This window comes from Sorex araneus, chromosome 9, assembly GCF_027595985.1.
Source record: "Sorex araneus isolate mSorAra2 chromosome 9, mSorAra2.pri, whole genome shotgun sequence".
Classification (NCBI taxonomy): Eukaryota; Metazoa; Chordata; class Mammalia; order Eulipotyphla; family Soricidae; genus Sorex; species Sorex araneus.
Genome location: NC_073310.1, coordinates 42913194 through 42929477, shown reverse-complemented (window position 1 = coordinate 42929477; position 16284 = coordinate 42913194). Strand labels below are relative to the sequence as shown.

The 16284-nt window shown below is 52.7% G+C and overlaps 2 protein-coding genes across 3 annotated transcripts; one reads left to right on the top strand and one right to left on the bottom strand.

Moving 5' to 3' along the window:
- The first annotated feature begins 426 nt into the window (after nt 1-426).
- LOC101545208 (peroxiredoxin-4-like) lies at nt 427-1203 on the top strand. The gene has a single exon (XM_012931993.1). It carries the CDS (start codon nt 427-429, stop codon nt 1201-1203), a length of 777 nt encoding a protein of 258 aa, XP_012787447.1.
- A 6129-nt stretch (nt 1204-7332) lies between these two features.
- LOC101545473 (left-right determination factor 1-like) lies at nt 7333-16051 on the bottom strand. Of its 2 annotated transcripts, XM_055147482.1 has the most exons (5): nt 16044-16051; nt 10157-10395; nt 9058-9304; nt 8681-8923; nt 7333-7699 (listed from the first exon to the last, which is right to left on the bottom strand). In XM_055147482.1, the coding sequence occupies exons 1-5, from the start codon at nt 16049-16051 to the stop codon at nt 7333-7335; spliced, it is 1104 nt and encodes a 367-aa protein (XP_055003457.1). The 2 variants fall into 2 exon arrangements, with proteins under 2 accessions (XP_055003457.1, XP_055003458.1); XM_055147483.1 differs by lacking the exon at nt 16044-16051 and having other exon boundaries at nt 10157-10400.
- Nucleotides 16052-16284: the final 233 nt, after the last annotated feature.

The following is a 16284-nucleotide window of genomic DNA, read 5'->3' as shown; positions in this document are numbered from 1 at the left end:
GGGCTTACACCCAGCGGTGCTCAGGACTTACTCCTGGCTCTGCACTCAGAGGTCACTCCTGCAGGGCTCAAGGGACCATATGGGGTGCCAGGGATGAAACCCAGGTGGGCCACATGCAAGGCAAATCCCCTACACACTGTGCTATCACTCTGGCCCCTGGAGGATATTTTGAAACTATAAAAAATGTCCAAGTCAAAAATCACCCAGTGGGAATAGTGCTTAGGAACTTGAACCTGATTACTTCCTTCAATGGAAGAAGGATCACTAGGTCCCATTTGGTGGACAGCTGCCCACTGGAGCACCTATGCTGCGTCCAAAGGAGAGGAATAATGAAATAATTCCCTTACTCATCTTTCTTTCTCAGTTCCCAAATAGAGAAGTTCAGTTTGGGGCCTAAGCTTCGTGGCTATTTTTCTAACAATCAGCATGGAACACCGAAGCCGACCCAGGACCAAAGGCCTGGGGAGAATTCCTGGAACTCAGCCTCGAAACCCCAGGGTCCCATTCCCCCTACTTGTGGAGCAGGAGGCCAGGGAAGGAGAAGAATGGGAGCAGAGAGATGTACATCGTCAGCGGACTCCTGTCTACAGCCCAGTAGAAAGTGAGGAGTTGACCGACAGTGTTGCAGTTTCCAAGCCAGCACCCTATTGGGAAGGAGTAGCTGTGATAAATGGAGAGTTTAAAGAGCTGAAGCTGACCGATTATCGTGGAAAGTACCTGGTTTTTTTCTTCTATCCACTAGATTTCACTTTTGTGTGTCCAACTGAAATCATCGCCTTCAGTGATAGAATTGAAGAGTTCAGATCAATAAACACAGAAGTTGCTGCATGTTCTGTTGATTCGCAGTTTACCCATTTGGCCTGGATTAATACACCTCGGAAACAAGGAGGTCTTGGGCCAATCAGGATTCCCCTTCTTTCAGATTTGACACATCAGATCTCCAAAGACTATGGCGTGTACCTGGAAGATGCTGGCCACACTCTTAGAGGCCTCTTCATTATTGACGACAAAGGAATCCTAAGACAAATGACCCTGAATGATCTTCCTGTGGGTAGGTCAGTGGATGAGACCCTGCGTTTGGTTCAAGCCTTCTTGTACACTGACAAACATGGAGAAGTGTGCCCTGCTGGGTGGAAGCCCGGTAGCGAAACAATCATCCCAGATCCAGCTGGAAAACTGAAGTATTTCGATAAACTCAACTGAAAAGTACTTCCTCAGGTGTCAAGGTTTGAAAAAAACAAACAATAAACAAAGTTCACTGTTCTTTGTTTTTCTTGTTGTTGTTTTCTTCTGGGTTTGGGGTCACATCCAGTGGTGCTCAAGACTTAACTCGTAGCTCTGCACTTAGGAATCACTCCTAGTAGACCTGGGGGACCATATAGTGTGCCAGGGATGGGACCTGGGCTGAACTAGTGCAAGGCAATCTCCCTACCCACTATACTATCCAACCTCCAAAGTTCACTGTTTCAAAAAAAGAAAAAAATCACCCATGAAGTGGTCGAGGATATGACCCAAAGGGCTGGAACACAAGTTTTTCATGTAGGAATTCCTGGTTTCATCCCCAGCACCCAGCATGGCATGGTGCCCCCAGAACCCTGAAACATCTAACCTGGAGTAGCCTCCCCAGCACCACTTGGTATGTCTGTAAAACAAAACTAAAACCATAACCATATTTCTAAGGATAGTGTCTTGTAAATATTTGGGTACGGTTTTCTTATTTTCTGTGCATATGTACTTCTTTTACCACTGGAAATAAATGATGTAGCTCTGAATATTCCACATTATCTACTCAGAACTACTTCATTTATTTTTGGTTTCAGGGCCACACATGGCAGTGCTCAGGGGCTACTCCAATCAGTTTTCTGTTCTTGGAGCACCATGCAGGGTGGGGGATTGAAGCTGGGCCTCCTGCATGCAAAACATACACTCGGCCCAGTGAGGCAACACTCTAGCCGCATTTTACTTAAATGAAAAATTATTTTAGGGGCTGGGGCGATAGCACAGCGGGAAGGGCGTTTGCCTTGCACGCGGCCGACCTGGGTTTGAGTCCCAGCATCCCATATGGTTCCCTGAGCATTGCCAGGAGTAATTCCTGAGTGCAGAACCAGAAGTAACCCCTGTGCATTGCTGGGTGTGACCCCAAAAAAGCAAAAAAAATTTTAAAATTATTTAAAATTAATGAATAATGTTGAATTATATGGATGCACTGTACAATTTAATCATTCTCCCAAAGATCATTAAGTTATCCAATATGTACTTTTTTTTTTTTGCTTTTTAGGTCACACCTGGCAATGCACAGGGGTCACTCCTGGCTCTGCACTCGGGAATTACTCTTGGCGGTGCTCAGGGGACCATATAGGATGCTGGAATTTGAACCCGGGTTGGTTGCATGCAAGGCAAATGCCCTACCCGCTGTGCTATCACTCCAGCCCTCTGTTTTATTTTTATCCCCTTGTTATTTTCTGTTTTTCTTCAATAATCATTGTTCCTTTTCCATTTGCGCCTATTCTCTCTTGTTTTACCTTATAATTTAGCATTAATTTCTGAAATTATTTCTTTTTTTTTGCTTTTTGGGTCACACCTGGCGATGCACAGGGGTCACTCCTGGCTCATGCACTCAGGAATCACCCCTGGCGGTGCTCAGGGGACCATATGGGATGCTGGGATTCGAACCCGGGTCGGCCGCGTGCAAGGCAAACGCCCTACCCGCTGTGCAATCACTCCAGCCCCTCTTTTTTTCCTTCCTGGATTCAATCACCACTTTTCTCTGTTGAGGGGGAGGTATGCCGATTTTTGTATTTTTATTTTTATTATAATAAGGTCTGGAGAAATAGCAAACGGGTAGGGCATCTGCCTTGCATGTGGCTGACCCAGGTTCGATTCCTCTGCCCCTCTTGGAGAGCCTGCCAAACTACTGAGAGTATCTCACCCGCATGGCAGAGCCTGGCAAGCTCCCTGTGGCATATTCAATATGCCAAAAACAGTAACACGTCTCACAATGGAGACGTTACTGGTGCCCGCTCAAACAAATTGATGAGCAACGGGATGACAGTGACAGTGACAATGATTATTATAATAAGGGATCATAAAATGAGGACCCCATGACCATGCCACCGGACTCTGTGCCAGGGGCACCCCAGAAGGGGGCAGGTGAGAGCCCTCCCCGCCCCAAGGGACCCAGCCCCAGCAGCCTACCTTCACTACCCAACTGCTGCCATGCTCCAGGCCACTTTCCACATAATCGGGCCGAGCCTCATACATGAGTGAACATATTCCTGGATCGCGCTGCCGCAAAGCAGCTGCATGACACATCATCATAAAGGAATATATGTATTCCACATATATATATGCCTCTCAGAGAGCCTGGCAAGCTACCAAGAATATCTCGCCCACATGGAAGAGCCTGTCAAGCTTCCTGTGGCATATTCGATATGCCAAATACAGTAACAGTGACAGTCTCATTCCCCTGGCCCTGAAAAGAGCCTCCAATCGTTGAGAAAGATGAAGTAAGGAGAGGCTGCTAAAATCTCAGGGCTGGGATGAATGGAGATGTTACTGGTGCCCGTTCGAGTAAATCAATGAACAAGGGATGGCAGTGATACAGTGAATATTTGGGGATGATATGTGATTCTAGGATCGAACCTGGGTCGGCTGCATCCAAGGCAAGCATCTTATCCACTGTACTGTCTCTCTAACCACAACAATTCACAGGTTTAACAGCTTGAAACAATTTTTCATCTCCTATGATGTAGGTTGGAAGTGTCTGTGGCCCTAACTTGTGTCCTTGCTAGGCCCACCAGGTTTGGTCAAGGCCCAGTTTACCAAATTTTCATGTCACCTGATATGGGCTCTGAGCCAGAGGCGGTGGGGGAGAGAACCAGTTTCCAGACTCATTCAAATTGTCGGAAGAATTCTGTTCCAGGTGGCTGTATTGCTAAGATACCTGTTCCTTACTGGCTGCCATCCACTGGTCCTTTTCTGGTCCTTGAGACCACTCCCGTTTTCCAGCTCATGTCTTCTTCATCTTCAAACCAGCAGTAGGGAGTTGAGTCCTTTATTACTTCCTCTCTTACCTCCTCTCTCTAGCCTCTAGTCAGAGAAGGTCTCTGCTGTGAAGATAGCATTTGATTAGGTTGGGTTCACATGGATAATCCAAGCTACTTTCCCTATTTTCAGGTCTGAATCTTAATGACATTAGCAACATCCTTTTTGTCCTGTAATATAATAGTCTCAGGTGCCAAGTGTTGGGTCCTAGATGTATTTGGCGAAGAACTTTCTATCACATCCTTTTCCTGTGCTCATTAGCCTCTCTTTACATTGTGTTTTAAAGCCACCTGGATTTTTCCTGCTCACAGGGCATGATGCAAAGAGGATCAGCCTCTTGCTGCTTGGGAGTCTACATATCTTTTAAAGCCACAAGTGGAGTCAGTGGGGGAGTGATAGTGCAGGTAAGGTACTTTGTCTTACACCCAGCAGATCCAGGTTTGATCCCAGGTACCCCTTAGGATCCTCAAGCCCCACCAGGAGTGATCCCTGAGCACAGGAGTGGCCCAAAGCAAAAAAAGCCACAGAGGATGGAGTCACAGGATTCCTTCAATGATACTGATGGCCCTCTACGGAGAGAGCAGTGGTGAGTCCTGGTACAACACCTAAGGGGAAAGACACCATTCATTCATTTAATGCCATATGGACATAAGCTAGCCAGTAACAAGAGACAAACCCTCTCTCCCTACCTCCAATAGTATTCTCACCATGGCCACAAAACCTGACAGTTCATTGACCTGTTCCATTAATCCTTTCACTATCCAGTGATTGTTTACAGCATTGGGGGTAAAAATAAAGCATCTATGAGCTTCAGATATAAAGAGATGAAACTGACTGGGAAAGGTAAATGTAAGGGAATGGGGTAACTTCTAAATGATATTTTTTGAGGGGAGGGGAGGGTTGGGGGTCATACCCAGTGGTGCTCAGGGGCTATTCCTGACTCTGTGCTCAGGAGCGAGTCCTGTCAGTTCTCAGGGAATCACATGTGGTGGCTAGTCATTGGACCTGTCCAGCAGCACGTAAAGAATGGGATTTAACCATCTGTACTACCACTCTGCCTCCATCCCCAATGACATTTAACCTAATGCCAGCTTCCGCACAAGCAAGCTTCCTGTGCTGTGGGGTGGAAAGGAGTGAATAACCCATGCAATGGGTCATTGAAATTGCCTCTGCCTTAAATCCTTCCTTTATTGGAGAGGTTCCCCAGAAGTGCCACTGGGGGCCATTTTTGGCAATACTCAGCCCAGCTGCCTGAGTCTGACCATTCAGTGCTCTGGCCTGGCAGTGCTGGGAGCCACCGGATTGCACCGAAAGGTGCTTGAGGGCCATGCAGTGCTAAGGATTAAAGTCAGGACCTCTGTGTGTAAAGCAGGTGCACCAGCCCTTGGGGTAATCGCCCAGCCTCATTTCTATTCTTTAAAAAATGGGACCAGGGTCCAGAGCAATAGTCCAGAGAAGAGGGCATTTGCCTTGCATGTGGCTGACCAGGGTGTGATCCCCAGCACCCCATATGGTCCCCGGAGCACTACCAGGAGTGATTCCTGAGTACAGAGCCTGGATGAACCCCTAAGCATCACCAGGTGTAAAAAAGCTAAAAAAAAGTGGGAAAAATAATAACTCCTTCTAGGAATTGTTGCAAGAATTAAGTGATATGTATGAATGTGTGATATGCCTAGCCCGCTCCCTGTTTTACAGTGAATGCTTGATCAATGGGTCAGCTTAAGAGTTCAACAGGCTGAGTGATCAATAGTTTGGAGTAATAGTTTGACTCCTGGCCCTGCATGGGTCCCCTGAGCAACACTGCAAGCAACCCCTGTGCACTGTTTGTGGGGACAAAGGTCTAAAAAAAAACCTTTTATATAACCCAGTCATAAACAACCTTGTAACTGTGTGTTTCACTGTGATCAAATTAAAATTTTTAATAATAAAGTTTTTTAAATTTTAAAATTTCAATGTTAGTTTGCTTACCTCACTGCTATTGCCTTGACCCTATACTCCCATGTTAATCAAGGATTAAAGTGCTTCTAAGAGGTGGAGTAGAAATGATTGCTTGCAATATTATTTGGGGGATAAAAATTGGGCATAAAATATTATATATGAAGACATAATCAAAACTTGATTGTTGCAGAATTAAACACCTCTAAGAAGTTAGGGTTCCTTGGTCACTCACCCCCTTCAGATCGTTTCCCCAAATCTCTCTCATTCCCCATTGCTACCCACTTCTCTCCTATGTAGAGTACCATGTAAAGGAATTACAGGGACACAGAACGAAGCTGCACTTTATTCCAAGAGGTTGTCTACATTTATTTTCTAATTAAAACAAAAACCATGTTAGTACACATCACTCGTTGTGTTCCATAAATCAGTGGCAAAATAGCTTAAGTTTATGTCGTTGACACTGGTGCTCTGAGAATGAGGATTTGAGAATGTGACCGGCTGGTCCTCAGGAAAATGCAGTTATAGAGCTGAATTCCAGCCCCTGTTTAGGAGGAAAGGGTGACCCACGGGTTTTGGCATTTGTGTGGGGTCAGGATTTGTTCTGTTTTTGTTTGGGGATTGCACCCAAATGTACTCAGGGCTTACTCCTAGCTCAAGGGTTACACCTGGCAGGGCTTGAACGAGTGATTGAAGCATGTTAGCCGTGTTCCCACTGTACTATCTCTCTGGCCCAAGAGGGTCAGGATTTGTGGTCCTCTGAAACCCAAGGTCTCCTATTCCTAAACTCCTTCCTCCTCCCTCAGAGCTCTCTCTCAGAGAAATGGGGACTGGGGATGTTTGTAGAAGTTCAGAACAGACCATTTGGCGGGGGAATTGAGGTTCTTTTTTTCTTTCTTTTTTAAAAAAAAATTTACTATGCTAGTTAGGAGTCTGGTTGCAAGATTCTTTTTTAGGCCTCCTCCCTCACTAAGGGAAACAAGGATGTATGTGTGGTTTGAATTTATGCCATACTCGAGTCAGTCTCTATCCCCAGTTTTTATCACAGGGTAGTGTTATCCAGGACTCTGCAGAGAATTTGCCAGCAAACAGAAACTCCCAGCTGAGAGTCCGGCCTCACTGCAGGCTGGGAGCACTGGCTGGAGCACAGTGCTCCCAGCGGCCTCACTGTAAGTGCTTGAAGGTGGGGGTGGGAGGGGGTAGGGGGAGAACAAAATGAAGCAACACAGTAATGAAGGGAAAGGGCAAGGGACACTCGTCAGGGTGGGCTAACATGCTAGGTAGAAATCTAAGATCTACACTAAGCCTGTTTGGTGTTTGAGTTTAGACAGGGGTGTCAGCTGCCCCCCAAGCCTACGGCTCCAGCTTCCTGGGCACAGGCGCCCCGTCCGAGGCACAGCTGCACTTCTGCACCCTCATGTTGGGCAGGCTGACCACCCGGGGCTGGAGCTGGCCCCCCTCCTTGGTGCTCACGATCATGGGCAGGGAGGTCGTCTCCGAGGCTATACACTGTCGGGGCCCCAGAAATGGCCACTTGAAGGTCAGGGGGTCTGGGGGCTGCAGGCAGGTGCCCACACACTCGTAGGCCAGGAAGCCGGGGGGCTCCAGGACCCAATTCTCGGCCCACTTCAGCCCCTGCAGGTCAATGTACATCTCCTGGCGGCAGCAGCGCTGGGTGCCCCCGCTCACGGGCGCCTCGGGGTCACAGTTGCCCTGGGCCCTGTGAGGACAAAGAGAAGTGGGGTCAGAGGTCAGCTGGGAAGCCTGTGGTCAGGGATGTGTTGAGAGGGACATCTGGAGGGAGATTCAGGATCCATGTCTCCTATATTCTAGAAGCAGATGGGATTGCTGGCACCTCACAGGCTCCGGGCACAGAGCAGTAATAGTCCCTAGCACCACTGGGTGTGGCCCCAAAGCAAAAAAGCTGCATATCTATGACACGTGATGAATGGGGGAAGCCCTGTCTAAATCATAAATAATTAACTAACATTTATTACAGACTTCTATGTGCCAGGTACTTAGGTACTTTGTATATATTATCTCAGGTGAGACCTGCAGTGCATGCCAGGAATTGATTATACATCAAGACCGGGAAACCTAACGGGGTTCCCAGGCTCCTGAGACTGCAGCCAGTGGAAAGCAGAGCGAGAGGGCGCCTACCTGTCGGATTCCAGGGGCCTCAGGGCCACCGTGTCTCCTCCAGGACGCTAACTCATCCCATGAACAAATTGGCCAAAGAAAATGGTTCAATCTTAGCAACAGCTAATGCTGGCAGTCCCATCGTTAGTGGGAAAATAGATGGTGACAGTAATGTATATTGTCAATCACTGTATCACTGTCATCCTGTTGCTCATCGATTTGCTTGAGCGGGCACAGTAACGTCTCCATTGTGAGACTTTTTGTTACTATTTTTGGCATATCGAATACACCAACTGGCGAGATACTCTCGGTAGCTTGCTGGGCTCTCAGAGAGGGGTGGAGGAATCCAACAACCCGGGTGGGCCGCGTGCAAGGCAATAGCAACCAAAAAATTGTGATGTCACACCCCCAGGATATATTCAATAAAATATTGAAGTGACAATGTGTACCAGAAGGAAGGCTGCTGAATCGGGAATTAGTCCCATTTGGGGACCTGTCCACATCCCCAGCTAGTCCCTAGGTCGTGGACTCAAGGACTCGCTTCCCGCCAGGCGGCGCCTACCCGTAGTCCTTGAGGTCCAGCGTGTGCAGCTCCAGCTGCGGCTCGGCCTGGCCCGACGCGCCCTGGCCCTGGGCAGCAAAGCGCACCAACTTGTGCGCGCCCGACGCCTGCGGGCCCAGGTGCTCCCGCTGCACCGACACCTGCAGCAGCAGCGGCGTCCGCGGCCGGCTCAGCTGCTGCCAGAAGTTCACGGCCTCCGTCACGTCGAAGGCCTTCCAGCCGCTCTCGTGGACCGACACCAGCCTGCGGGGCGCGCACACGGAGGGGCGGCTCAGGACCGGGGCGGGCACGGGGCCGCGCTGGCCTCTGGCCGCGCCCCGCGGGACCCAGCCCCCCGCCCGCCCCCGCCGGCCGCAGCCCCGGACCGCCCTGCCCACCTGGAGTCGATGAGGGAGGTGCGGTTGGAGCCGTCTGCGCGGACGTGCAGCCACTCGACGGTGACGCGGGCGCGGGCGCTGCGCGGGGACAGGCGCTCGTGCCTGCGCAGCGCCGCCCTGGCCGCGGGCTCCTGGAAGAGGCGCAGCACGGCCTGCACCAGCTCGTGGTGGGGCGGCAGCCGCTGCTCCATGTCGAACACCAGCAGGTAGCTGGTGGCCTCGGACACCAGGAACCTGCCGGCCACCTCTGGAGGGCGGGGGAGGGGGACACGGGAGGGTCAGGGGGCTCCGAGTGGCAGGGTCAATGAAGGACTGGCAGAGAAACGGCTCCTGTCTTTCTCCCCAATCCCCCCCCCCCCATTAGCTACCCAAATCCTCCTGATCTCTGGGACCCTCGAACGAAATGCTGAGACCGGGGTTCCTCCCCTGGCGGCCAAATAACAAGTCAGGCCAAATAACTCAGTGATGGTCAGGATCTTAGTGTAACCCCAACTTTCTCTGCACAGAAGTGTTCTTTACCAGTCACAGAGAGGAAGGGGAGCAGGCTGTTGGACAGGTAAGGGGCTTGCCTTCCATGCACCTGACCCCGCTTCAATATTGACACCCCCTAGAGGTCCCCAAGCACCACCACAAGCGATCCCTGAACAGAGTCAGGATAAGCATAGCCGGGTGCGGCCTCGGGAATAAAACCAACAAAACCTTTCAGAGTGGGCACTAGGTGAGCGGAGGTTGGGTGGGGGTCAGAGGGGCAGGCAGGTCTGGACAGCACATGAAGCTGTGGGCTCATGACCGGGTAATTAGTGGACCTGTGAAATGGGAAGCCACAAAGCCTGACTCTGGGGTTCTTGCCACCCCAACCGACTGCTGCTTCCCTCCTTCCCTCTCCCTCCCCTCCTCCACTGCTTTGGCATAAGGCAGTGGGTCCAGCCTGGCCCAGCCCCTCCCAGCCTGAGGGGTGGGGGTCTCCATGCAGATGACACAGGGACCCTGGCCGGCCCAGCCCTCCCTGCCACCCCATAAGTGTGACCCCCAAGTGCCCCCCAAGATGGGCAGTCCAGCTCTGCCGCCCCCAGGACCTGCCACAGCGAGGGGGCCTCACCTCGGAAGTGCTGGCTGAACCTTTTCCCGCGGGAGTGGGCCTGGTGGCTGCCCTGCAGCAGCGCCACGTACTGCGCCCGCACGTGGGCCGGGGTCACCAGCCGCTCCACCTCGGCCTGGTCCAGGACGGGCACCTCGCTGAGGTGCAGCTGCTGCAGCAGGCTGCCCAGGATCTGTTCCCCGGTCAGCGGCGCCCCCGGGCTGGCCAGGGCCCAGAGTGCCCAGCAGAGCCCCCACAGCCTCATGGCAGCGCTCTGGGGAGCAGAAGGAGAAGAGCAGAGTCCCCTGGGTGGCTGGCGAGGGTCCCAGCGGGGTGAGGGTGAGCGGAGAGCCAGTCCGGGCCAGCTTTATAGCAGCCCTTGGGGGGAAGGGAGGGAGGACACACCCCTCGGACCTCCTGGGAGTCAGCGGCCAGACAGGGCCCTCTGAGTGAGGAGGGGGCTGTCTGGATGCCACACTGGTTGGGAGACTCTGGCCATTGTCTGGAAGCTCAATTATAACTTTAGAGCCTGCTGGATTTCCCTGCCGTGACTGTCCTTGTCTGTGAAAGGGAGCACTTACAATGCTTTTCCGTGTCGTCTCTAGGTCGGTCCTAGAGACGGGTCTGGGGCTGTGTGTGTGTGTGTGTGTGTGTGTGTGTGTGTGTGTGTGTGTGTATTTGGGGGGGTGCAGGTGTCTGTTCATCTCATGGGGAGAAGGGCATTGTTTTGCGTTACCTGCATGCTGGGCCAGGCTTTTGTTTTCTCCTTCTGTGCTCTGTTCCCCACAGTGCCCATGCCCCATGGCTCATCCCTGCAGTCCCTCCGGACAGAGGCAGTCTGGGCCCCAGGGAAGTCTTTCCCTTGGAAGTCTTTGCCCCATGTAGGAGGCTATTCACAGCCCAGTTAGCTGCCTCCTGCTCACCATCCTGAGCCACATCAGGCCCAGCTCAGGGGACAACTGAAAAGCCTGCAGAACTGTGTCCCTGGGCCCCTGGCAGGCGAGGGAGTCCCTACTGTGTCTTCAAGCGCATGTCATAGGGTGGCTGCGTTCACACCTGCGGCTTATTGGACCTGCCAATTACTTTCCCCTAGTATCTCTTTTTCCTCTTCTTCCAGATGGGGCGATTACAGGAGGTGAGAGGGGGTAGGAATTCTCCCAGTGAACTCTGAGAAGGCTCAGCGAATCAGCGTGAGGATGGAGCGGGCGGGCCGCAAGGCATCCACAGGGACCACCTGTCATCGTTCTCTAGGTTAGGCTTTCCAAAAGTGGCCATCGTGAGAACGGCCATTTCTGGGTCGGTGGGGGGTGGGGGGTGGGGGGTGCCTCTGAGTCAGGCCCTGTTCAAAACACAGAACATTTTCCACAGCAGCCCAAGGAGACCGCATCAGCCTAGCTTCCAGGTGCCAAGTCCAAATGCCGCTTGAGGAAGGAGTCAGGGCTCCAGAGGGCACCGCCATCCCCAGGCTGTGCCTGGCACCCGAGCGTGAGTGTGTAGGGACCCGCCAAGGCCCCCATCCGCAGCAGCCTCATTCCCCAACCAGGGTGGAGAGGATGAGGCGTATGGCTGAAGGTCAAGGGCCCCGTCATTCCCTGCTCCTCCCCAGCAGGGGCCCCCTCTGGGTATGTTTGTCATTGTCAGCTCCTGCCTCATGCCACACATATACATACTCTCTCTCTCTCTCTCTCTCTCTCTCTCTCTCTCTCTCTCTCTCTCTCTCACACGCGAGCACATGCCAGGTGGAGAAAGAGAGGAACAGGGGTGCTCACAGGTGGAATTTCTCCAGGAAGAGAGCAAGGGGCCACACACCACATACCTCACTGAGCAGCTAACAGGGTTGGGGTGAGAGAGGCTGGGAATTTGCCAAAGGAAAGGAATAACTACAGCTTTTTTTTCCTTTTATTGCAGGGGTTGGGCGAACACAACCAGTGATGCTCAGGGCTTACTGCTGGCAATCACTCTTGGTGGTGCTCGGGGAATCGAACCCAGGTTGGCCACATGTAAAACAAGAACCTCTTCAGCCCATGATGCACTAAGAGTGCCGGGGGCTGCCACTGTCCTGAGAGCTTCGTGTCCTCACAACAACTTGCTCTGCTCCAGAGATGAAGAAACAGAGGCGGAAAAGTGTTCGCTGAGCTGTCCCCAGGTGCTAGAAGTGCCAGAGCTGGGGGTACTTGAGGAGGAGGGGCAGGGGTTCAGTTCCAGACCTCAGGCTGGGCAAGAGGGTAGGCGGGAACCCTGACAGGTGGACGGGAAGGGTGGGGACCTCAGCTGCTTCCCGGGAGCCCGCTCCTCTCCTCTCTCGCCTCTGCTGCCACGCAGGTCCCATCTTGGAGGGTGAGTGTCATGTCACTGGGGTACCCTGACGCGTGGGCCCCCTCAGGCCTCCCGCTCCCGCCTTGGGCTCAGCCTTCTCCACAGAAGTAGCTGTTGCCTTTCCCTGCAGGCGATTAGCCAGCAAAGGACTTTCCTGATGCAAACATTTGGGCCTTAAGTCGGGCCAAAAGGTGCCGAAAACCTGTGACCCTTGGTCCCAGAAGTTGTGTGGGGATGGTGTTCCATAAATATGCAATAGCCACCACCCCGTGGCGCGCGACAGGAAGCTCTGTGGCTTATCAAGGCCGAGTGGTGCCAGGATATCACACCCACGCCGCCCCGCCTGCCGCCCCCCTGCCTCCACCGCCGCTCACCCCTGACACCTAGACTGTAGGGGTTGAAGGCACACAATGAGGTCCTTTGCCTTTGCCTTGTGCTGGTTCTGCTGGTTCTGCAAGGACCTGCTGTCATCTGGTGCCACTGTGCCCTGATGTGGCCACATGAGGGGCTCACGGGAGGCTGAGGACCTCTGGGATGGCCTAGGGGGTCAGATCCCCCTTCTACGAATCAAATTAAGATGAAATGAAAACACCACCGTGGAGCAGAATATGGCGGAAACTCCTGCTCTGCTGGCCTGGGCCAGCCCCAAGAGTCTCACTGTTGTTGGGAGTTGAGACCTCGGGGGATACAGCCCAGTTGGCACCCAGCTCTGACCACTCCCTGCCTGCCCGTGGCCTGATGCTCTTGGAATGGGGGCAGGTGGTCTAAGGGTGGGAGGGAGACCGAGAGCCTTGCCTTATCTTGGGGGACCTGCCATCAGTGGGGAGCATTTGGCAAGTCCCTGGGCTTTGTCCAGCTAGGTCCCTGCCTTCCCCAGAGATGAGAGAACCTAGAGCGGAAATAGCTTCTCCTGCCCCCCACATTTTAGAACTAAACAAGAAGCACAGAAGAGTCACCATCTCCCAAGCTCATACCGTTATGAGGGATGCCTGCCTCCAGGCAGAGTTTCCCAGCCTGACTGTCCACTCGATTCTGTGCCCCTCTCCGGCGGGCAGGGGCATCCACTCACCGCCATGAGCTCAGCCCGGGTGAGGGGGTGGGGGTGGGGAAGCAGATGGAGGGCAAATCCCCTAGACAAAGACTTCCCCCACCCAGGTCTCTGGTCTGAAATGTGGATTCCAGAGCAACTGCAGAGTTTTTGCAGGGGTGGGGGGGCAGGCGGGGTGGAGGGGGGAATAAAATAATTGAGCAATTAGTCAGCTGCCCAAAGAAGGTGAATGTGGATTGGGAGGGTTTGGAAGGGACTCATTAGTCAAGAGGGAGGACAGCTGCCCTTTGTCATGTGGAGTGGACAGGCAGGGCTCCCCTGGGACTGTGGATCCTGGGGAGGGGTGGTCAGTCGGCAGAGTGAGTCCAGTCTGGCTGTCTGTGGAGCCAGTTGAGCCTGAGAAGCAGCAAAAATGCCCTCTGCTGACCTGAGAGGGGTCTGCTTACAAGGCGGGTGACCCGCAGAGCACCTTCCATGCGAAAGGTCCATACCAGACTTGTGTTTTGTTTTGGGGATTTGGAGCCACACCTGGCGCTGCTTAGGAGTGGGATAGTGCCATGGGGGGTGGGGGGTACAGGCAGAGGGCAGTCATGCTGTGCTGAGATTCGAACCTGGATTTTCCTAATCAAATCACGCTCTAGTTATGATGTCCATGCAGCGGACGGGCGAGTTTGTTTCAGGTTTTAAAATACTGTAGGGAGGGGCTGGAGCGATAGCACAGCAGGTAGGGCGTTTGCCTTACATGCGGTCGACCCGGGTTCGAATCCCAGCATCCCATATGGTCCCCTGAGCGCTGCCAGGAGTAATTTCTGAGTGTAGAACCAGGAGTAACCCCTGTGCATCGCCGGGTGTGACCCAAAAAGCAAAAAAAAAAAAAATACTGTAGGAAGCCCAGGGCTGGGTGCTACAAACAGCCCAGATGACAGTGGTGGGCGGTAGAAGGGTCAGGAAAGGGGATGGGAGCTGAGTTGGGAAGGCCGCCCCCAAAGTGAGGAGGCAGCTTGTACTGTTGCTCTGTGATGAACAAGCTGTGTGGCATGGTCAGGCCGGATAGCAAGGACAAAACAGGGAGAGGCGCTGCAGAGCCCAGGCCCTGGACAAGGAGAACAGTGGTGAGCAGAAAGTAGGTGCAAAAAGGAGGGACAGTGTGGCTTCCTGGGGGCACAGCGCATGCATGCTAAAGCTGCTCGCAGGCAGGGCTGAGCAGGGGGAAAGCAGAGGGGGCAACAACAGACCAAGGGGGAGAGAATGCCCCATCCTACTCGGGGCTAGACATACTCGCTGTTCCAGATGATTACTTAGCTTCTGCATTGTCGTCTGTGACAAGAGGAAAGAAACAAGGAAAGAAAACAGAAACAAATTTCCCCTGAAAAGTGGCAGAGCTGGAAGGCAGAATGGGTTGTTTTGTTTTGTTTTGTTTTTGGGTCACACCTGGTGATGCACAGGGGTTACTCCTGGCTCTACGCTCAAGAATTACTCCTGGTGGTACTCAGGGGACCATATGGGATGCTGGGAATCGAACCCGGGTCAGCCACAAGGCAAACGCCCTGCCCGCTATGCTATCGCTCCAGCCCCAACTAGGGGCTTGCACATGCCAAGTTAACGTTTCACTAACCGTTTTTCTCTAGATGGCTACTTTGCTCCCCCAGTCCCACCTGCAAAACATTGTCTGGTTTTCGGCACAGCTTAATCTTGCCAAGCATTTTCACTTTTCAGAGACCTGACAGGGAGGAAGGAGGGCCCGGGAGGACCGACCACAGATAGCTGCCTCCTCCTGCCCGTGCAGAGACTCTTCCCCCGCAGACTGCCTGACCTTGAGCCCCCACCCTCCTGCCTGAGAGCCCTCAGCCCACCTGCAAGCGAACCCCACTACTCCCCACCATCTGTTGTCCGGCCTCTCACCAAACAGCCCTGATGGGACTTTTGGCTCATTGCTTCACTCCTCTCCCTCTGAATTGTTTCCTGTGGTAAGCGGCAACATAATTTCACTTGGTTCCTGCAAACCTTTCCCTAATAGTCTGGCCACCCAGTTCTCTCTCTCTATCCCTTTATCACCACGTTCTCTGACTGCTCTCTGTCCCTTGAAAACACAAATGGATGGCACTCTTTCCTACATTCCTTTGTGTGTGTGTGTGGGGAAATACACACAAAGTCTCACATATACACCCTATATACATGTACCCTTTTACACACATACACTTGGCCATACACACTCATTCTCTGTCTCTGTCTCTGTCTCTCTGTCTCTGTTTCTCTGTTTCTGTCTGTCTGTCTGTCTGTCTGTCTGTCTGTCTCTCTCTCTCTCTCTCTCTCTCTCTCTCTCTCTCACACACACACACACACACACACACACACACACACACATTCCAGGACAGCTCCCTCAACTGAACAAGGACTCAGTGTGCGTTGTGTTCTTGGTGACAATCTTGTCCTTGGCTTGTCTGTTGTCAGCAGTAGCCACAGCATGCTGGTGACACGGAGACTCCTCCAGTTCTGCCAAAGGAACATCTGCAGCTTCCTCCTCAAACAGTGCCCCCCCACGACCATGGCATCCCCTGCCCTCCATGCCCACATGTAGGTGCCCAAGAAGCAGAGCTTTGCTTTCTGGAAGGGCTAGAGAAGAGCCGGCAGGTGGCGGGGCCTTTCCTCCTTCCCTTTGGACCATGTTGGGGATTTCCTGAAGAGAGCAATTCTGGCTGACAGGGCAGATAGAATATATTTTTTTTCTTTTTGAGTCACACCAGCGATACTCAGGGGTTACTCCTGGCTCTGCACTCAGGAATTA